The sequence below is a fragment of the Parasteatoda tepidariorum genome, chromosome 2 (assembly GCF_043381705.1).
Source record: "Parasteatoda tepidariorum isolate YZ-2023 chromosome 2, CAS_Ptep_4.0, whole genome shotgun sequence".
Taxonomy (NCBI): domain Eukaryota; kingdom Metazoa; phylum Arthropoda; class Arachnida; order Araneae; family Theridiidae; genus Parasteatoda; species Parasteatoda tepidariorum.
In genome coordinates, this window is record NC_092205.1 from 88,873,087 (window position 1) to 88,896,883 (window position 23,797).

Sequence of the window (23,797 nt, forward strand, 5' to 3'; positions counted from 1 at the left end):
TTAACTCTTTTATAGATTTCACGTTTGCTTCCGAAGGTGGCCCGAGTGTCGCGCCACTTGGGAACATACATAAGGTCTCTCTTACCATTTGCACGACATAAAACTATTAATCTGATAGATTAATTCGAATTAAAGTAATGTGGTTAAAGAAAAAGAAATAAACTTTCAGAAAACATATTATAACTCAAAGTTCTAAGAATTTAAACACATTATCTTCTCACCTGGAAATTAGAACGACAACTGCAAATAATTAAATCACTTCATACAATGGAGGCCATTCAAGGAAATATCTTCCAATTCAGCCTCGTGCACCTCAGATACAAGATTTACAATGCAGAAGGGACATCTTATGATTCAAAATAAATTTCATTTTACTTTGGGGGGGGGGCTACGTTAGGAGCACTGGCCACCTTTGGCTTACCCACCTTACTTAATCAAACATACTAAATTTTTAAAAAAAATTAATAATTTTTAGTGACTTCCTTGGGTCTGTCCTGCAGAGCAAAGTTTTTTGAGGTGAGGCTTAATATTAGAAATAGCCACTCTCAGTCCTGTTTCTATATTTAGCCGTGATCTATATTTTGTCTTCAAAGAAGCCACAGCAGAAAATCCAGTTTCACAAAGGTAGGATATTGAAAACGGTAATAGAATGCGAAATGCCCTTTGTTTCAGTGCAGAAAAATCCTCCTCCTGCCAAAATTCAAATAGTGATTTATTACTAAATTGCATTTCAGTTTCGCCACTTGTCGTGAAGTCTATGAATTTTTCTTCCTCATCAATTGAGAGTCCTTCGGGAGTCTTATGAAATGGATTCCTAACCCACTCGTAACTTGCTAGCAGTTTGTCATGAGCAGGAAAATACTTTTTAAAATTCTTTGCCAGCATGGCTAAATGATTTTCAATGGTTACAAACGTAACTTTCATATATTCTTCTTCAGCCTTATAAGTTTTAGTACAATTATCCACATTTGCAAACATTGTTAGGTTTTTTTGCTTTAAATTTCTGCCCCACAATTCTAATTTTCTACAAAAAGCATTAACTTCATCACTCGTATCCAACATATGTGTATTTGCTCCTTGGAGTTTAAGATTCAAGTTATTTAATTTCTCGAATATGACGACCAAGTATCTCAATTTCATCACAAATAAACAATAGTGTAAATTCCCGGTTTCCGGTCTGTTATCTTCTAAGAAAATGACGATTTCTTCTCTTAATTCATGAGCACGTTGCAAAAATTTCTCACGTGATAAACATCTTGCCTCACATTTAAATAGTAACTCTGAATGTACTGAACCCATGTCATTACAAAGAGCAGAAAAGATTCTCGATCTCAGGGTTCTCATTTTTATATAATTTGAAATGGTTACAACCGCAGTTAATACAATATTTAAACCAGGACGTATTTCTTTCGAACCCAAAGCTTCTCTGTGGATCATGCAATGTGTCCAGACGCATTGAGGCGATTTTTGTTTTACTAGTGCTTGTATACTTTCGAACCTTCCGGATATTGAACATGCATATTCCGATGCATATTCCAGTGCATATTCCGATGCAATTTTTGCATTCTGTGTTTGCATCGTTCATAACATCATTTAAAATAGCAAATAATGCTAGAGCTGTTGTTTTGAGTTCTATTGATTTGCAGAAAAGTAGTTTTACTACTGACTTATAATTACAAAATCAAACATAGGCAATGAAATGAGCATCTTTATTAATATCTCTTGCTTCAAAGTTTATTCAAAACATTTTGTCACGCAACATCGAGAAAAGCTGACACTATATTTTCAGCTGTATCACCAATTCGACGAGCAACAGTATCATTTGAAAGAGGTATGGACTGTAATTGTTTTGAAAAATTAACTCCAAACATAGTTTCTACAATCTCAATTGCTGCTGATTTTTACTTTACTTTTGTTTTGGTAGTTAGTTAAAAATAATTTAAAGACAGAATTAAAAATACTCAATACACATTATTGTTGTATAAATTTTACTGTAAGTGGGGGGCGCGATGAAAATTATGATTGAAAACTGGGCCGCGAATACTGAAAGGTCGAGAAACGTTGTGTTATTTTAATACTTACGAAGGTAATAATTCCCAAACGTGAGGTAATCTACGGTACACCTAGTTTATTACTTTTCAACCTCACTATTATATAAAGATATTATATATATTATATAAGGAATATTATACATATCTTTATATTTTTTCACTAGTAGAGATCGAGAGAGATTATTATATTATAATTTTATATTATAATTTTTATATTATAATTTTTTTTTTTACGGAAAACAAAATTATCTGTTTGAAAATATCACCTCTTAACAACTATAAACTGACTAAACTGTATAACGGGAAGGTAAGAAGCTGGAGATTTGTTTATGTTTATATTTGCGTTGAAACACCATACCTTTACTTTGTGGCGTAACTACCACTATAAATATTAAATACCAATTCACTTCTATATAAGGCATGTTAACTTGATTCTATCTTGAGGTACTTTTGGTCAATGAAAGTTGACATAGTCGATAATTGAATCCTCTCATTGGTGATCCGGACGCGATAAGAACTTGCCAATATTGATGGATGGTCCACATTAAACAGTTGATTTGCTTGAAAATATACTGCTCAAAGAAAAAAAAACTCCGATGAAGTAAATAAAGACACCCGATCAATAAACAAAAAATGAGGGAAAAAAATAATGAGCGAAATGCTATAAGGAGAAAAAAAATGAGCGAAATGCTATAAACAAAAAAAAATGAAGAAAAAAAAATGAGCGAAATGCTATAAAGAAAAAAAATGAGCAAAATGCTGTAAACAAAAAAAATCGAAGAAAAAAATATATAATGATATTGTTGTTGTTGCTGTTAATTTACGTCGCACTAGAGCTTCACAATGGGCTATTGGCGACGGTCTGGGAAACATCCCGGAGGATGATCCGAAAACATGCCATGACAATTTTGATCCTCTGCGGAGGGGATGGCACCCCCGCTTCGACCTGCGCGTGAAGTCGAGCACTTTACGGTAGCACAGTTTAACGAGGACCAATACCGCACACCCTCGGTCCCTACACAGACTGATCCAAGTGGTCACCCACCCACACACTGACCGCAGCAAGTGATACTTGACTTCGGTGATATGCTGGGAACCGTGTCTTAACGATCAAATGATCAGTCCACTGCGGGACAATATATAATGAGGAAAAAGTTGATATAAATAAATAAACAGCATGAATCAACTAGTGGCATGGTAACCGTTCATCGAATTCTATCACAGATAAAATTCTGAAAGGGGAGTANTATGAATAATATTTATGAATTAACATTTATTATATTACACTGGCACTAATTTAAAATATATTTTCCAGAAATCAATTATAATAAAAAAAAATTATCCAGCAATTTTTTTGTTCTGCGGACCATTCGGCGCCCCTTTGTGAGTAGCGCCCGGGGCATGATGCCCCCCCTTGCCCACCCCTCGCTACGCCACTGATTGGCGACGGTCTGGGAAACATCCCGGAGGATGATCCGAAAACATGCCGTGACAATTTTGATCCTCTGCGGAGGGGATGGCACCCCCGCTTCGACCTGCGCGTGAAGTCGAGCACTTTACGGTAGCACAGTTTAACGAGGACCAATACCGCACACCCTCGGTCCCTACGCAGACTGATCCAAGTGGTCACCCACCCACACACTGACCGTAGCAAGTGATGCTTGACTTCGGTGATATGCTGGGAACCGTGTCTTAACGATCAGTCCACTGCGGGACAATATATAATGAGGAAAAAGTTGATATAAATAAATAAACAGCATGAATCAACTAGTGGCATGGTAAACGTTCATCGAATTCTATCACAGATAAAATTCTGGAAGGGGAGTAATGTGGCGTAACTACCACTATAAATATTAAATACCAAATCACTAGTATATAAGACATGTTAACTTGATTCTATCATGAGGTACCTTTTGGTAGATGAAAGTTGACATAATCGATAATTGAATCCCCTCAATCTAAGTTACTAATCATGAAACTACTTAAATTTTCTTTACATTTGAAAGAAAGACGAGAGATTTCGAAGATGAAAATTAGTATCTCACAATTTTTGATGAAACCTACGCGTCTGTATTCGGAAATACTAGCAACGAGACAGGAGAAAGACAAATGGGCGTTTTAAAGGCAAGGAGAGGATAAATTTGTTGACGAAGACATAAAAATTGAGAAATGGATACCTCGGTTCAATATTTATGTATACTTCTTTTCCTCGCTTTTCAAAAAAGTGATATAAATGTGTAATCTCATAACTATTCGGAATGGCCATACTAAATTTATCAATAGGGAAAATTCTTTGGGAGATTTCGAAGTTAAGTATTGGAAAATCAAAATGGGCCATAGGTGGCGTAGAGCAGAACTCTTTACCTATGTCAACACTTTGCGTGCTTTAAAATTAGCGTGTGGAGATACATAGGAGAAGGAAGTACGTCAGTTTTTCTCTTGATTTTCAAATAGACTAAAAACTTATAAGTTAGAAAATTGTATGGAACTGAAAAATGCATTGGACATAGTTCTAAAAGAAAGCGTAGTGTAAATCTTAAAAAAATATTTGGGACAATTAAATACGAAAAATATTAAGTTATTGTAGTTGTTGTCGTTAATTTACGTCGCACTAGAGCTGCACGATGGGCTATTGGAGAAAAATATTAAGAAGAGTGAGAGAAGGGGAAAAGTCAAGACATGGAACCGGTCTTCTCCCCAGATGGCGTAATAGAGCAGTGCGATTCCGAACATTAGCTAAACTACTTTAGTAGTTTAACTACACAGATAGGGCCACTTCGAATTTTGGAGTAAGAATTCATTGTAAACACAAATAACAAGTTTTGAGCCAAATGGTCAAAAAGCACAACAGAAACAGTGACCCGGAAGTATAGGCAGTAAAGAGCATGCAGCGCTACCTAGTGTAGAAAACACTATCCACAAATGATTTCACAGTACAGGTAGCGCTGCTATCACTATATGTCATTTGTGTTGTCATTGAGTGTTTTCGGAAAAGTGGCACTGTCTTAAATTGCACTAAAATGTTGTAACACTTTCTTGTTCGAAAAGAGCTGAAAGGCTTTTTAAATATTAGAACGGAGTCAACTCAAATATTGGATAATAATCGGTGGGAATGGGTTTTTCGGACATTCTTTAAAGCACTTATTATGTCAATGAATGAAAGATGAAAGTACTACAGTAATGTTTTTATTCTGCGGTGATTTCATGTTTTTTGCTGTTGTTTTTTTAAATAGAAAATTACTTTACAATTCTATTTTTAATTAAATTTAAGCATGCAGTTTTTACGACGTAATTCTAAAAAAAGCAAGTAAATTCTTCCTCGTCTCATTTGTAACATAAATGTAGTAAACTAATCTTCCCAAGATCTTAGAAACGAGTAAGTTAAACACGTCTTTTTTTTTTCTCCACACTTTCTTTTTATTTTGTTCAATATATATACGTAATACAGATATTTATAAACATTATTATATCTTAATGACATTTTAAATATAATTCCGAGAAGTGAAACGTACCAGAAACTAATTAATGTACAAAACTTATTAAAAAATATACTTCACCCTGTTTTTCGTATTTTTATTCAATATAAAGTTATGTACGGAATCATATTAATCTTTGCTGTATACTGTAATGCTTACATCTATAAGTGAAAGGTGAATAATTTAATCCATGGTTTTCCATGATATAGTGGCTATATTCCCATATTTTGATTGAATTAAGCTTAATAAAGGTCCTTTTGTTCCTTGGGGAGATTTTCGTATCATGATCTGTGGCAGAATAATCGCCAAATCTTGGAAATTTCGGGCATTGGCATGCGAGAAACTAAAAAAGAAAACGTCACAGAAAGGGACCAACTTGAAAATTATAACCATCCCTGGGCAAAACATCTACATGTTTTTAAATAAAAAAAATTGCAAGGACGTCTTGGCGATTGTTGTTGGCACGACAGATCACGATACGGAAATATCCCCTGTTCGTGTTCTGGGATTCCCTTTCTTACTTCTTTTACAAGAGATAAAAGTTTCTAGATCCAAATTTTCATTTTTTTCCATTAAGTAAGTAATAATAAGATTAACTAGGTTTATTATTTATGTTTCCCTCTACAACTTATTAACTTTGATAGCTATTATGTTTTATGTATCTGGTCGACATTTCATGATACAGATTACTTTTTAGTTTTTATCTCATCTTTAAGACACAACATGGCTTTCTCTTCGCGCGACCGAAATTTCCAAGGCATTGAAATGTTTTTTAACTTGCAAAAAATTTTTTTGACAAAAATTTGTGATAGTTAGAAATTTCTGGGCAGTGGCCTGCAAGAAACTAAAAAAAACATTGCTGAAAAGGACCAACTCTAAAGGTTTAACTCGCAGCCACCCTTTGGGCAGACATCTATATATTTAAAAAAAAAAAATATTGCAAGTTTAAAATCTATTTGGCAGTACTTTGGCGATTGTAGTTGACACGACAGATCAAGATATAGAACTATCCCCGTTTGCCTGGCGAGTGGCTATCAGTTAAACCTTTTGAATTGGTCTCTTTCCATTATGTTTTTTTTCACCAGTTTTTCATGCGGTTGGCTGGTTTAAACCAATGTAAGTTAGACTAGTGATGTAATGAATGGTGATTTTGCTGACTAGCAAAAATTTTTTTAAAAGAGAAATACCTGATTTCCACAGCTGTTGCTACAAGTGCTGTACAAGTGCTGTACAAGTGCTTGTTAAGAAGGTGAAAAGGATGCATTTTTTGCCTGATGAACATGACTGAAAGTAATGTCTTTCTCATGCGTTCCTATAATCTTATTGCCCATTTATTATCCAAACTAAAATTTGATTATTCAGTTTTTTCCTTGTACTCATGATATTGATCCTAGGATAATGCTTGCATTTTTCTCTGGTTATTCAAAATTTTATTCAGAAATTTTAGTAATGACTGGGTCTGGATGATAAATCGATGTATCAGAAAATAACGATTCTATGCAATCATCGCCGATTCGGTGTTTGGATTGGCAATTTTTCGAGGCATTGGAAATTGTGATTTACTGAGATGTGTATGATATTATTCGGTGTATCGTTGCATAAATCCTGTTTTTTTTTTTACAATCTATCCAGCCGTTCAATGTTTTTTAGCCGCTATTTTGCAGATATCCACATCTTTAAATATTGAAAATTAATTATTAAAAAATGCAACGTTTATTTTTTAAAAAAAAATACAACTTACTAATTACGAATTTGTGCAGTACTTATTATAAAACATTAATGTACCGAAACATAGCGATGCATCAAAATATCACAATGTTAGCAAGACGATACATCGCAATGCCAAAATCTTAACATTGTCCAGTCTAATGAATTTGTCCATCAATCATTTTTAATAAATTTGCTTAATAAATGATAAAAAATTGCTAAGTTTGTATATGAATAATAATTTAGAATAAATTTATTCTGACTATAGTTAGTCATGGATAAAATTTCCATGAATGATGCCCATCCCTGATTCTATGGTGGACCTTAAATTTTTAAATGCAATGGAGATGCCTTTTTTTGTAACTTTATTTTTCATTTAATCAATGCCGTTTTTATGGACTTATTGGGAAAGCTAATTCTGTGAAAGATTGAATAGCTAACGTTTGCATAACTGCTGCATCTCTGCCTAAAGCTTGATTTGTTCTAATTATTTTATAAGGATTAGTGATAGCTTCTAAGTTTTTTTTTCTTTTTGTTTCAGACTCTATTTTTCATGAATATTTTTGTTTTCCACTGGGAAAGCCCTTTTCTGTTTTTGTAATCAACTTTTTCTTTAGCAAAAGTGCCCATCACTTAATCTCTTTTTTGTTTCATACTTTTTATAATATACTCACTTTATACAACTATTTTTTACTATCTAAGATAATTATAAAAAAAATAGTTTTACTATTCACATCATTAATGCATTTTGTAAATTATATGAATTATTCCATTTTCTACTTTTTAGATTTTTACTTCTGAACTTGTTATCTCGAAATTTTTTTAGCCTCCCTTCAACTTTAAGGCATCAAGAGTATACTGTATTTTGTATATAATATCGCACATTTTTTGTTTAAATCTTAGGTATTTTTAAATTTTCGTGACCTACATTTTATTCAAATTTCCTAAAATATTTTCCTTGTAAATTTTTTTTTTTACCATAATAAAAATAACTAATATATTTTGACTTTTAGTGACCTAAGTCGTTGAGTGGATGCTCTTTAGGCTGCATGGTTAGAGCTGTTCCACCCCTCTGCTCGCCACTGATTAGGACTGGACGATGTTGAGATATTGGCTTGCTAATGTCGCGATATTTTGATGCATCACGAAGTTTCGGTACATTAATGTTTTACGTTTAGTACTGTGTTAATTCGCAATTAGTAAGTTGCATTTTTTGAAATAAACATTGAATTTTTTTTGTAATTATTTCTCAATATTTAAAGATGTGGATGTCTGCAAAATAGCGGTTAAAAAAATTAACCCCTTCCTTCTCGCTCCCATGAAAATGACGGGGTGAGATTCCCCCCTCTATTTCTTGCTCACGTGATATTTCCGTGCTGGAGTGTTCAGTAGTAACGCGCCAGTAAGAATAAAACTAATTCATTTCTTTTGCCCAGAAAGCATTTTATTTCTCATTTTACACACCAGATGGCAGCACCAGGATATTTTTAAGGTAATTGTAGAAAGTTAGTTTATTTTGAATTAGATGTCAGCACTAATCAAATACGTGTATTTGTGATATGTAAAAAAAATAGGCACCTTTATGACCGTTTTCTTCAAAATAAACGATTCTTAAGGGGTTAAACAGCTGGATTGATTTATAAAAAAATCTACAGGATTTTTACACACAATTAAAAGAAAACCCCTCCGTAACTTAGAGATTCACCAACACTTTGATTCTTAATCACATTTGGATTCATCATGTCAGCAAACAAAGAGTCAAGACGTAAAAAAGACAGGGGAAGATAATGATCATCACCACAACCATCAATGCTCTTCGTGCAAGCTTGCAGACATCAATGTACTATCTGGAACCGTGCTCTAAATTGCGCACGTAGACATCGATGTCAACGATACATCTGTAATATCGTACACATTTCACAATTTCCTATGCTTCAAGAAATTGCCAATCCAAACATCGGATCAGCGATGATTACATAGAATATGTATTTTCCAATCGCCGTGTCCTATCTCTGACTTAAAATCTTTTTTTGATTCCATTTTATTAAAAATGAACTTTAACAGGTCCTATTTTCTAGTTATTCACTGAAAGATGAAGACAGATACAGAAACAAGCAAAAATGGAGAAAGTGGAAACCATAACCATTACAGTGAATTGCCCGAAAGTGAAAACCCTTCTTCTGTCAAAATATCTAAAAAAGAATCTAGAAAATCCAATAAAGAAAGCAGAATTTTGAGGAGAAGTAAAACTCTTAAAGGTTTGACTTCATTTAGTATAATTTAATGTATGATTTTGTATTTTCATTTTTAGGCTTAAAATGTGGGAGACTTTCATCAGCGATTTTTTATTATTGTAGTTCCTAAAAGAATTGAAAAATATAATTTTTCTTAGTATATTTGAAGAGCATCATCTATGGTACTTAAAAAGTTTTACATCCAAGTATAGTTTGTCTATGGTAAGAACTCACCCTTCACAAAGTCTGAGGCCAGCTGCTGCTTTGGAAACAAGAATAGCCCATTTCAGGGAGGTTAGTTTCTCTTCATTCTAGGGCTAACATGATAGATCAAAGAAAATGGTTTCCTTTCTCTCGTCGACTAGACCGTGCCGAAACCTGTCCTTAGCAATGACCCTATACACCTACTTGAAATAGTTATACCTCGTTACCATAGTCACCGCCATGGGTCCAGACAAATGTCTAGGGGAATTCTTACTTTAGACAAACTATATATATAAGTATAAATTTTGTTTATAGAGTAAGACTGAAATTTCTAGTTTTTTTTTAGTTGTACTATTCAGTTTTTTAAGAATATTTATTAAATGGATGCTGCATCTTTTTCTCACTTTTGTTTTATAATAAATTAAAGATATGTTTGTCAAATTTAAAATTTCATCTAAAAACAGGTGTCTGTAATGATAGAAATAACATTGGAATACTATTAAAACTCTGTTTTGATCTGAGAAACTAAAAATTGGAAAACGCTAGCAGGAAAGAAATTAGCATGGAAAAAACTTCTCGAGAAGGCCAATGGCCCACCCTGGGTTGTTGATCCATTGATGATGATTAAAACTCTAAGTGTCAGTCCTGACATTTTTCGAGCTTTCAGATGCAGGTTCACCTGCATCAAAAAATCTGTTTCTTCATGTTATTGAATGGGAAAATAATGTGTAGCACGAAAATTTCTGTTCAGTTTTTACCGGGGACTCAAGACTGGGAAGGTTAAAATAATAATTAATTTTAACACCTTTAATTTATTTTTGTATGGTAACTGTCATAGTTTTAAGTATTAGGCTCTTGGTAACTTAATCATAGTAGTATAGTATCTGTGTCCCTGTACTTGTTTATTCTAACCATCTCTAATATCAAGGACATCAGTGATTTTTAAACTGCATTAATGATGACTGTTGTTGACTTTTTTATTTTCAAATGGTTTTTTCTTCTACTTTTTTTTACCGTTTAAGATTTGAAAGGCTATCTAGGATGCATACGTTCAAAATAACATTCAGCATTTTTAAAATTGACTTTATTATTATTATAGCTGATTAAAAGTGAAATCTGTTTGTTTGCAACTGTTTTAAGATATTATTTTTCTTCAAAAGTAATTATTTCTGTTTCTTTTTAGCCAAAGTTGCCAATTTTTCTTGATTTTAATTGCAGAAAACAAAATGCTGCAAAAATATTTTTGTAATAGTGTTGCTCAATTTAAAAATCGATTAAAATGTATGTTTTTTTTTGCTTCAATATATTTAAAATTTTTACAAAGAAATCAAATTACATAATTGTTTTTTTTTTTTTTTTTTTTTTTTTTTTTTTTTTTTTTTTTTTTTTTTTTTTTTTTTTTTNTTTTGTGTAAGTTTGATTTAAAATGATCTCAACCACCATGACTTTGAAATCATTTAAACATTTCTGTAAAAGTCTGATAATTTTTTGGTATTGTTAGTTGCTGACATTTATTTATTTATTTTTAACTTGCTTCCCTTATTTGGAATAATATCACTTTCAAACATTGTTGAAGCATGAGCTTGGTATGGCATATACTTGATATGCCATATCAAATTCATTTTGATTGACAAGGTTGTAGAAAACTAGGTGGTTTGTCTTTAATTTTTCTTTCATGCACTTTGGATTTGAATAATTCCTGAAAGCAGCTGATTGCATTCTTATTTGAAATTAAGATTGAAGACATATCTGAAAGATTTTTTACATTATTCTTTATATTGTTTCATCATTAACAAGATCATTTGTCTTGTTTTATGATTATTGTAAATTAAGTTAATAACTTCATTTATCAAATTATAATTTTATAATTTATAAACTTGCTGAATTTTGCAGATAAAAATGATCCAGATAGGTTTTGTGGCGAAGGAATAAATTTCAAAGCTAAAATAATAGGTACTGAACATGTATTTGATGCAAGAGGCAATCGTATGTGCCAAGGTGCTTTACAAAGGTTAAAGGTAAGTCAATGTTTATTTTAATTTGTCTTTGTTAATTATTTGAATGAGGCTTTGTTGATTATTTGAATTTTATTATTCTTTATTTTGTTTCATCATTACAAGGATTTTAGACTTACATGCATTTATCAATCTATTTTCTAATTTTAAAAAGTTTAACCCCGAAGATGTTCAGTTTCCTTTCTTGTAATCAGGGTTTGTTGATTTAAATCAGCTTGATTTAAATCTTGATTTGAATCAAATGATTTTTTTTAAAAAAAAAAATCCTTGATTTAAATCAACTGATTTTTTTTATAAATATATATTGATTTAAAAAACAGTGTTTTAAATTTTTGATACTTTTATTATTTCTTTTCTTTGTTTTAAAATTTATTTNCTTGAATTTGTACACTTAAGTAAACATAAATCGTGATTTGAATCAAATGATTTTTTAAAAAAAAAAATCCTTGATTTAAATCAACTGATTTTTTTTTATAAATATATATTGATTTAAAAAACAATGTTTTAAATTTTTGATACTTTTATTATTTCTTTTCTTTGTTTTAAAATTTATTTTAAATAAATTGCTGCATTAGTTTTAAAATTTATTATTGTTGCATTCATTAATGTATGTGTTAAATTCCAACACATTTGAAATTACATTTTTAAAAATCTTTTAATTCTTGAGATTGAAAGTACAGATTAAATTAAACATTTAAGTATTTTTTTTTCTCATAATACGTTTACAGTATCTTTGGCATTATCAGATTTTCTATAAGGAAATTTTGTGAAAAAAATTTTAAATGAGTACATAGATTTTCATAAATTTTTTTTTAGCTTAATTTATCTGTTTTGATATAGGATTGAAAAGGAATATTTTAATATAAAAATATATGGATTAAATATTTATTTATTTTTTGATGAATGACTACATTTATAAACACAATCTGTAACATTTATTTTGTCAGTTTAAAAATCAAGAGAAAAAAAAAAGAAATCACAATTTTAAATTAAAATTATGTTTTGGTAATTGAAACTTTGTTTTAATAGTTAAAGTATTCTTTAAATTCTCTATTTCATCTAGTCTTTAAATTTCAATCATGCATTTGTTTCAAAATGGTTGCTATGGTTGCTATGTATTATAATGAAAAATTGTTTTAGCTAGTTAGAGCTTCTAAAATATTTTTATAATATAGTTTTTAATATTAATTTAATTTTTTTTAAACATTTATAAACTTTTTTTAGTCATAAATTAAAGTTCTTACAGTGTATTTGAATAAAAATTAAAAAAAATCAGATTTTAATTAAAAAAATCTGATTTAAATGAAAAAAAAAATGATTTTTTGGATTTTTTTTTAAAAAAATCAAAAAATTCATAAATCTTGCTTATAATTGATGAATATTCTTGTACCCCTATTTTCTTATATTGATACAAATCATATAGTAATGTTATTTTCTGTAGGCTGCTGTGAAAACGTCTGGTGATCACAAACAGAGGATTATTCTTAACATTTCTTACAATGGAATAATCATAAAAGATGAGAAAACTGGGGTAACTATTTCTAAAATCATTTCACTAATAGTTGCTTACATAGACTACTATTTGCTTAATACTTATTTAAAAGCACTGTTTGCATAATGGATACATATTGTTTGCTGGAATGTGAGGGGTGCAAAAAATTGTCAGACCTTAATATTTCTTTAAAACGCAGTTTTTTGGGTTTAGAATTTCTCCAAAATTATAGCACTTTTTTTTAATTGCGATAATTTTAAAAAAAATATTTATTGAAAGCAAAGATTGTATTTTGTCAAAATTTTAATTTTTTTTTTAACAAAAAAAAAAAAATATTCAGTTGATTTTTTACAATTATTTTAATAAAAGAGCACATTTGTTAAAAATAGAAACTGAAGATATAGAAATAGTAATAATTTATAATTTGTAAAGAGAAATTTTTTTTTGCAGTAAAATATTTCATTGTAATTTTTATTTTATTTAATTACGACAAAAATTTCAGGGCTGTCTGAATTCCCCCTGAATCTTGTTCGTGCGATCAGACAAATTCTGCACCCTTCCTTTTTGCATAGTGTAAATATTGTAAAATTGAAACTTGTATAAAACGCATGAATACTTGTTAAAGGGTTTTAAAACACCATACAAATAAAAATAAAGCCACATAATTTTGAAAAGAACAAACCTTTCCTTATCGAGCTGCAAAAAATACATTAAAGTAGGAAGAAGAATAATGAATCGAGAGAAAATAAAGACGAGGATCAAATTACTTTCTCCTCCTAATAACCAATTTTCTTTCATTGTGTTTCTGATTTTCTAATGAGAGGAGGCTAGAGTTTTCTAATACCAGGACAACCACTCACTCTGCAAATAGTGAAAAATCTTGAGTTTTCAGGGAAATTTATCTTTATTTGTGGACGTTTTTTGGGATATCAGCATTTAGCATTACTTATCACATTCCTCCCAAAGAATTTGAGTCATCGAATTCAGTCCAAGGAATATGAATCATTGGAATAAATTTGACATCCATCACTATCATACCTGCCAAATCTCCTGTTTTTTAATGAGGATTCCTGTATTTTACGACTATCTCCTGTTCACCCAATCCTGTTCATTCTCAAATTTCTACATATTTGTTGAGGAAATTTTAACAAAAAATATTTGGCCATAAAATATCTGCTGATGGCAGAAATACTTCTCTTATTTCTCAACAGATGGTGCTATTGTCAGTACTGCAATATGTTGAGTGGTTGCTCAGGGGATAGGGCATTGCTTTCCAATGAGGTGAGCTAGGTTCGAATCCCAGCGATGGCTGATCGATACGAATTCTGCATTCTACTGACGTAAAATATCCTCAGTGGTAGACGGATCATGGGTAAGAGTCCCCTTGCTGTCAGGCTAACTGTGGGGTGTCTTCGCGGGTTTCTTCTCCGTGTAACCCAAATGTAGGTTCCATCAAAAAGTCCTCCGTGAGGACAAAGCTCTCTTAATACTTGATCCAGAAGTTCCCTTGGGTTCAAAATAAAAGGCTACAGAGTTGAACATCAGTAGTTGTAAACCCTAAATTGGGTTGGCTGTTCAACGAGGGTTATGAAGTTAAATAGTTTAAGTAATTGTAAATAATGTTTTAGATTTATATACATATTTGTGACTTACATGATTATGTATGATGTATCAAAACTTTCCTTGTAGCCTAAAAGATGTCGCTATAAAATCTCCTTTATTTCTCCAATGTTGGCGGGTATACACTATATTAACACAATTTTATTATAAGTGTTCATCCAACTATTAGCTCTTTTATGTAACCAATAATATTTTCCAAAACTTATCAAATCTTTATCAACTACACATTCATTTCAATTAATATATTTTTTATTCCAATGAGTATTATTCATTTCATTCCTTCCAAGGAATATTGGGTTCATTGGGTTCATTCTTCAGAATATGATTCATTACAATGTATGTGATGTCACTATATTCACACACAATTTTAAAGCAAGTGTTTAATATATTATTCAGCTCTTTTATATATTGTAATCAATTTAATATTTTATATTAATAGAAACTAATTCAGTGGCACTTTTATTTATTTCCCCCCATCATCAATGCTAATAATTAAATTTTTAAATGTTTCTCAAAACTAATTCCTTCCAATCTAAAATCAATTAATAAAATTAATAATTTTTTGCATAATTTGTACAAAAATAGTTTCTTTTTAACATCCTAAAAATTTTGGTATGAAATAACCTGCAGTTAGATATAAATTCTTGATAATATATGTAAGTAAATCTTCCTGGATGGAAGAAAACCAATACCGAAAGGCATTGCTGAAAAATTCAATCTTGATCCTTGATTATATTTGAGCATTACTTCACGATAGTGGTCTAAATTATAGATTCTGTGCTGAACATGCATATAAACATCATATATACATGTACATACATATAAACGTCTTTATATGCATGTACATGTTCAAAATCGAAATGAACATAAGCTAACAGAAGGATTAACACCTTTTGAAATTTGGTATAGATACAAACCTCCCCAGTCCGACGTTTAAGAGTGTTTAGTTCTCTTGAATTTGTACACTTAAGTAAACATCTAATGTAAAACGTTACATGTTATTAATAAGATGATTGTTAAGTGTTTTTTTTATAAGATTGTTTTTGTATTTTCATTATTTAAACAAATTATTGGATTGAATATTTTTACACACATTTATTTATAATCGTTTAACCCTTTTGCTTACGGCTGCAACAATAAATGGACCAGAATGGCCTCATCATGCTAAGCACTGTAAGCAAAAGGTTAATCTTTTGTACACCAAAATTTGGGATTTTGACAATAATTATTAAAACTGAAAGAGTTTAATGTCAAGGTAATTCAAAATCATAATTGATTGATCACTTGTAATTTTATATGTACGTTTTTTGATAAATACTTTATATCTATAGCTAATAATTATCCTTACACCAAAATTTTGAGTTTTTGACGGATGTTAAAAAGAGGTTTTTGATATGACGGTTAAAACCGGATAAAATTGTCAAAAATTTGCCAACTCTGCAAGAACTGAAATTTTATGAAGAAAGAAAATAAATGCAAGTTATTTTAAAGAAGCTTATTGGCGATAATTTAAGAAGTAATTTTGTTTTATAATGAAATGGTTAAGAAATTGTTAGTTTTTATCTGCTTTGTTCATTTCAATAACTAAACAAAAATAGCTTCTTTTTTTAATTGAAAAATGAAGATGTTTGAATCTTATGTTGCAGGAAATTCTTCACCATCATCCTATTCACAAAATATCTTTCATTTCCCAAGACACGGTGGACAAAAGATCTTTTGGTTATGTATTTGGATGTCCTCAAAGTGGCCATGAGTTTTTTGGAATAAAAACTGAAAAAATAGTATGCTTTCTATTTCCCTCTACCTCTTTTTCTTTTAAACATTTTGTATTTTCAATAATTATATATTTTTTTAATTCCTTTATGTCATTTGGCTTAACTCTAATCAAATAAATACCTGTTTTTTTTTTTTACAAAACAGAATGTGTATAACATTTGAAAACTTATGTTTTGCATTTAAAAACTATTTATTTTATAACTATTTTATGCTGTTATTTAGATCACACTTTTTGCCACTTGAGTTGGGGAGAAAAGTCTATATTGCTGCTATCCTGCTATTGTTTGTCTTACTTTCTTTCACATTTTTTTCTTCTTTCCTTTTTAACAAAAATAGAACCAATGACCACTTATTTAAATGATATTCATTGATTAAATTTACTGTACAGACTTACAGACAATCAGTCTATATGTCTTTTTTTTTCCCTAATGTTTGTTTATTGGTTTACAAAAGAAGGAAAGTGCAGTAAAAATATTTTTTTATTTTTCATTTTTACTGATTTAAGTTATATTTATCAGTGGCAGTTTTAAGAGTAATTTGTTTCCCCTATTTTAATAGTAGAATAATTAACTTTTATTTTCTCATTTGAATTAAATATTTAACTAAAACCAATCTATGAAGCATTATGCTATTTTAAGCAACTTTAAATGATTTTTAAAAAAAGGCAATTTATTAGTCTGTATTATTTTGCCTATTTTATTCATTTTAAAATAGAAAGATTATCCTCTCCCTTTGAAACAGATTTTAATTTGTCACTAAGGGGTACTTTTTGGCTTGTTTCAGCTCGTGTAATAGATGAAAGATAAATAAACAATTAATAATAGTTTTTTTTTAAAGTTAACTACGAAAATAATAAAAAAAAATTTAACTCTAAAATTTCTTCTAAATTGTAGCTTTCTAAAATTGTAGCTTTATGTGCTTTTAAACAACATTGTTAGGAATTTTAAAACTTGATGCACCCCATTAAAACAACCAGTTTGTAAAACACATTGAATTATTTTTTGATTGCTAATCTTATGGAAGAATATTATTTACTTCTCAGTACTAGTTAAAACCTCAATAACCTTGATTATATGATTCAATGTTCAAAATTAATGGTGGTCAATTGGTCCAAGACTATTAAAATCTAATTACGGGTCACCAATGAGTGGACTTTGCGACTTGTGACCAATCTCCGTAAGTTTAATGTAAAAGAATAGGAAGTTGATTGGGTTTCTTTATCTGCATTTTTTCATACAATTTTAAATCTTCACATTCTATGTTATCCATTTATTTATATTAACTTTTTTAACTAATTTTAACTAACCACTTTTTTTTAATCTCAATTTTAATATTCTACTAACTGCAAATATGTAGCCATGAACCCGTTTCTTAAAAAGAGGGCGAAATTTCAATTTATATCAATCTTAATTTGCATTTTTTAATTAGTTAATAAAAAATTGAATACTGTATTTGCAAAATTTTATTTATTTCATTTATAAGAAACAATACTCCTGTATTTTTCGTCTATCTCCAGTTTACCTGTTGTGTATTCTCAAATTTCTCATTATTTGTTAAAGAAATTAAAGATAAAAAAAAATTGTCGATAAAACATCCTCTAATGGCAAAAATACTTCTCCTATTCCTCAACAGATGGTGCTGTTTTGCAATACTGCAGTGGGTTGAGTATTTATTGTTTAAGTAATTATAAATAATGGTTTAAAAAAAATCTTCTTTACATTAAGATTTATATACATATTTTTTACTTCACTAAATGTAAGTGCTTATTTTATTTCCAATTTTGAATTTCTCGTTCTGACTTACATGATTACGCATGATCTGTCGCTAGTAAAATCTCTTATTTTATTTCTCCAATGTTGGCAGGTATGAATTTGTAAGGACTAGTGAAAGTTTTTAGTCACTGCTCCTTTGGACCAGTGGCTAATATTTATTCTTTTAATTTCATCCTCTGATATAATTTATTTGTGAAGACAGAAAAAGATTATATATTTCTTTTTTTTATAGGCTTCTCATGTTGTCCTTACCCTGAGAGATCTCTTCCTGGCTGCTCTTGATATGAAGAAGAAAGAAATTGAAAGTGCAAAAGAATCTCAACAAAAGGAAGTCCCTGAAATTTCTAATAAGGTTCGTTAAGCAATTGTTTATATATATATATATATACATATATATCCAACATAAAAAGCTTCAATTCATCTTTGTATGTTATTCCTTTTCTGTAAATCCTTTTCTTAATTTATTATCCAAAATGAAATGCTCTTTCTCGCACTTTATGATGACTTATGATAATTTTTTTTAAAAATGTGATCTGCATTTAGTATTCTGAGTACCTCAATTTATAAACTGAGAATGCAACAATTTAATACTATGGAATTGTATTAGATTTTTTTTATTATTATGCTTCATTCCCTATTTCATCAATTCAGGTTTCAACAAATGGAAACTCTNATGTATATATATATATATATATATATACAATTTGTATATGGCTAAAGCTTGATAATCAAAGGTAAAACAAAACAAATAAAAGAGTTCAAATGCGCCACGAATGTGGTATTATTGATAACTAAATAGTACCAGTAATTATTCAAAATAATGCAAAGAAAATAGACTTTTTACATTTCTATTAATTTAATTTGTTAAAATGGTAACAAAATATTAGAGAAAAAAAACTATTTTCCAATAAACTGAAACTTATTCAATTAAACTAAGTTTTCAGTAATATTAAGCAATAATTATTTATGGAAATAATTTTAAAAAATAAAGTTGTAAATTTAAATGTTTTTCAATGCAACTTTGGAATACTTTTTACTTTATACTTAAATATTTTTTGAAAAGTCATTTGGTAATTAAAATTTATCTTTCGTTTCATTTAAACGTTGTTACCATCATAAGCTAATTACAGCAACTGTTTGAAGATGAGAAAGTAAGTCATAATCAGCAAATACAGACTTTTATAAGATATTGATTCAAAACAAAATTCATTCAAATGTAAATTGACCTTTCATTTTTAAAAAATAAGAAGAAAAAAATGTAGAAAATCATTGAAAATATTTGCCATTTAAATTATAAATGAGGAAACTCACGTAAAAATGTTAAAAAATTAAGATATTAGTAAAATTACGTTATATTATATTAGCTACATAAATTTACTTCGACGTTGTTTTAAAAGCAAAAAATATTCTGCCAACTTATCACGCTTAATATTGTCAACAATATCTTTTTCTGCTTTGAGTAAAAGCAGTGAATTTAGGCGTTCAGTGGTCATTGTTGTTCGAAGATAGTTTTTAATCAATTTCATCTTGCTGAAAATTCTTTCATTTGTCGCAACTGTCATTGGTGCAGTTAACGCTAATAGATTTAACAATAAAAACTTATGAAAGCATTTATGCTAAAATGTATGATTCTGCATTTTTAATACAAACTGTGAATTGAATTTTTACATAATTACAAAATTATTAAGTTTTTTTTTACTAATAACTAACTTAAATGAAAAACTGTTAACTTAAGTCAAAAAAATAATATAAAAACATTAAATAATTAAATACATAAGAAATACGTCAACCCCGCTTAAAGGAATTCCAGCAAAATCTATGCAATTGAGCGGGTTATTCGATTAAAAGGGAAGTGCAATATTCTATCTAAAATTTTGAATTTTTACGAAATTTTACTTTTTAGTGGTATTTAATGCATAGTATAGCATTTTGATTAAATAAGCTCAGTTTTATGATCAATTAACAATTATAATTAAAACTGTATGCGTTAGTATGATAAAATATAAATGTCCTTTAAAATTACATAAAAGTAAATCAATATTAGTAAAAACTATAATGTAGGTACTAAAAAATATTAATTGATCCCTTCCGAAAAAATCTATAATTGAATTTTTTTTAATCTTCGAAACTTGAAAAATTTAAATTAATGCTCGATTTAAATTAATGCGCTATTTTAGATAAGGGTTTTCTGAAATTTATTACTTCTAAGATTCATTGTTTTGCTTTTTTCCGATTAATTTAAATCATTCCTTTTCGCTCTCAACTTGCACCCAACTCAAAGTCATTAACTGGGTTAAGCAATTATTCTATTTAAGAGAAAGACTCTCTGTACACTAGTGTGATAGGTTTTTGAAACTTTTTCTTATCAAAGTTAATAGTGCATCAACAGGGGATCACAAGACAAATCACTCTATCCTTTTTTTACATTCTAAATGATGTGTGTGTGAAGTAAGTCAAAGAGAGGTAAAATCCCCTTCGTTTACTTCAATGTATAAAACTGGCAGCAAGATTTGATTAATTTTTCAACTTTACCCCCAAACACCTATTAATGAAAAAGAAGTCCCTATTGAAGTGACCACATATTGTATCTTTATCTTAACTGAAAAAGGGAAATTCCATTTCAGCTGGTGAAACATTTCTCAAAAATAAACAATACTTTTTTCATTTCAGTACCACTTCATTATGCAATTAGGCGGGGACAAAAAAAACTACAAATAACCGTTTAAACGGGGAAGTTTAACATTAGTTTCTTCTAAAATGATTTGATTCCATTAAATTTTATTCGTATAAGCGGGTAATTCGATTATCCGATATGCGATTAAGTAGGGACGACAGTACAGAATAACTAAAAAGAATTATTTATCACAAAAAACTGAAACTTTCTATTTTAAACACGTTACATTTTCAATAAAATTAGCATTAGTACATTTTTGTTCATAAAGGATTGCAGTTTGGACTTATAAAAACAAAGCCTACGAAGAAATATAGTATTTGAAATTTCAATTAAATAAGATCTGTGAAAAATAATTTCAGCTGAAAAAATCTAAAAAAGAAACAAAAAATACTATTTCAAGCACAAAATAAAAGGTTAGTAAAAAGTGAAAAACGGAAAAAGAATTCCAATTTTCAGAATTCAAATGTGATTTATCTTTTTCCATCCCTAGTTCCTACTAATGAATATAAATAACATAGCATTTTTAATTGCTCTTTTTTCTTTCTTTTAATTATTTTACTGCACAAAAAAGATTGAAAAAATAATTTTATCTGCTTCATAAAAATTAATTTTTACCCGAAATAATTTAATTGGAAAGTAATGACACATTTAATGCAATTTAATTAAACTTAATATTTAAACAATAAGACTGCAAATAATAAATATGTATTCTTAAAAAAATTATACTTACATTCAAAATAGGGACTGCGGTAGATAGGATGATCGTTGGCATGTGAGCGGATTTTCTATTTTATTCAATAATAATATGAATTTATAAAATATGCTTTGAGTAACTAAGTATCCGTACTAGACAGTTAAAGACAGGTCAGTGAAGTAATTGCTACCACAGCTGTATGTGCATTGAGCATCTTCCTTCCCCTTCTTAACCACATGGACAAAGATATTGTCTTTATTCTCAGAAAGAGTAAAAGAAAACATGAGAAATTATAGCTTAGGGCATTTCTAGCTAACCACTTTTAAAAGACCCTCGATTTTTCAAGTTGACAGAAATATCCGGGATTTTGTCTGCTGATTCACAAGATCGAGTCGCAGCACCATCCTTTTTTTGCACCTCTTCATAGTGCCCTTAGCGGCTTGATCAGACAGAATTGCCACTTCTCCATGAATATTCGAAATTCTCTATTTTCACCATATTTTTTTTTGAAATAATTAATGAATCCAAAATTACAACATTTAATACTTTGAACTCGGCAACCATTCTCAAATTGTGTGAAATGATCGAAGTGTCGATTCGATTGAGTGTAACTTAATTTAATGTTTCAGGATTCTTAGGATTCTTGAAAAAAAAATATTAAAAGCAAAAAACAATATTTTATTTTCAAAACAGAAACTTTTATAAAGGTGAATTGAGGATCACATATATGTTAACTATTTTCCATAGAGAATATCAAATTTTGTTGCCATGATTAATTGTTCTAAAGATATGAATTGGTCCCTGAACATTTTATTTTAGGTTAAAAAATATTGAACTCAAGTAATAATCCAATCATCATAGAATTTTAAAAGTTATGAACTGAATGGTAGTTAACAAATTAAATGTTTTTATTTTCTTTTTTGGAGTTAGGAGTCCTTTGGAGTTAGTAAAATTCTTCATAATAGATAAATATCGTTTACTAATTGAAAATATAAATTATTTAATAATTTGTGTTATTTAAACAGAATTTAACAATTTAAATAAGATATTTTGAATAATAAAGTATCCTATTTAATAGGTACTCTTATTTGTAATTTTTTCCCTATATTTTGAAAGTAAAAAAAATTGGTTGCATCACCGGCACGATTATTTCATATAAAATTTATAATTCTTTTAAAAAAAAATCATGTAAGTTCATCAGTTCCTTTAAAAAAATTACTTAAACCTCTAATAAAGATTTAATATAATTCAGATAAATAATATCTGAATTTTATGATACATTATTAGCTAACTAAAAATTAAGGTCACTACAAAATTTTTTTAAATTTAAGAATGTGTCGTTTAAATAATAATACAAGAGAAACGGTTTTCGAGATTTTGGCATGTAATGTCGGTCATCTCGCTTTGAATTATCATAAATGGTTACTCTTGGAGGAGAAAAGAAAAAAACTAAATTTAAAAACACATTTCACAACAAGATTTGCCGAGTCGGGTCTGGGATCCCGAAACGAAATTCAGATAACATTGAAATTCGTTTAAATCTCATCACCGATGAAATATCCGAAAACGAAAGAATTTCGGCAAAGTCGGGATTTTGGCCTGAATTATTGATCATCTTGCTTTGAATTATCATAAATGGTTACTCTTGGAGGAGGGGAAAAAAAAACTAAATTTAAAAACACATTTCACAACAAGATTTGCCGAGTCGGGTCTGGGATCCCGAAACGAAATTCAGATAACATTGAAATCCGTTTAAATCTCATCACCGATGAAATATCCGATTATGAAAGAATTTTTGCAAAGTCGGGATTTTGGCCTGGATTATCGGTCATCTTGCTTTAAATTATCATAAATGGTTACTCTTGGAGGCGAAAAAAAAACTAAATTTAAAAACACATTTCACAACAAGATTTGCCGAGTCGGGTCTGGAATCCCGAAACGAAATTCAAATAACATTGAAATCCTTTTAAATCTCATCACCAATGAAAAATCCGACAAGGAAAGAATTTCGGCAAAGTCGGGATTTTGGCTTGTAAAGAAAAAAAAAAAAAAAAAAAAAAAAAAAAAACCTCTCAATAAATT

General features: G+C 29.4%; 2 protein-coding genes across 2 annotated transcripts in view; one reads left to right on the forward strand and one right to left on the reverse strand.

Moving 5' to 3' along the window:
- Nucleotides 1-471: 471 nt before the first annotated feature.
- On the reverse strand, nucleotides 472-1,578 carry LOC139424912 (zinc finger BED domain-containing protein 5-like). Its single transcript, XM_071177021.1, has one exon. The coding sequence runs from the start codon at nucleotides 1,576-1,578 to the stop codon at nucleotides 472-474; it is 1,107 nt and encodes a 368-aa protein (XP_071033122.1).
- A 3,408-nt stretch (nucleotides 1,579-4,986) lies between these two features.
- LOC107437451 (protein disabled) overlaps nucleotides 4,987-23,797 on the forward strand; it is a 43,034-nt gene continuing 24,223 nt past the window's right edge. Inside the window, exons 1-7 of the mRNA XM_043049337.2 lie at nucleotides 4,987-5,427; nucleotides 9,313-9,492; nucleotides 11,566-11,690; nucleotides 13,129-13,218; nucleotides 16,446-16,580; nucleotides 18,580-18,699; nucleotides 18,999-19,022. Coding sequence (XP_042905271.1) covers nucleotides 9,327-9,492; nucleotides 11,566-11,690; nucleotides 13,129-13,218; nucleotides 16,446-16,580; nucleotides 18,580-18,699; nucleotides 18,999-19,022 — 660 coding nt within the window. The 5' untranslated portion in view covers nucleotides 4,987-5,427; nucleotides 9,313-9,326. The remainder of the gene's footprint in view (nucleotides 5,428-9,312; nucleotides 9,493-11,565; nucleotides 11,691-13,128; nucleotides 13,219-16,445; nucleotides 16,581-18,579; nucleotides 18,700-18,998; nucleotides 19,023-23,797) is intronic.

Coding starts and splice junctions, on each gene's coding strand:
- LOC139424912 (XM_071177021.1), bottom strand. CDS start 1,578: ATGCAAACACAGAATGCAAAAATTGCATCGGAATATGCACTGGAATAT.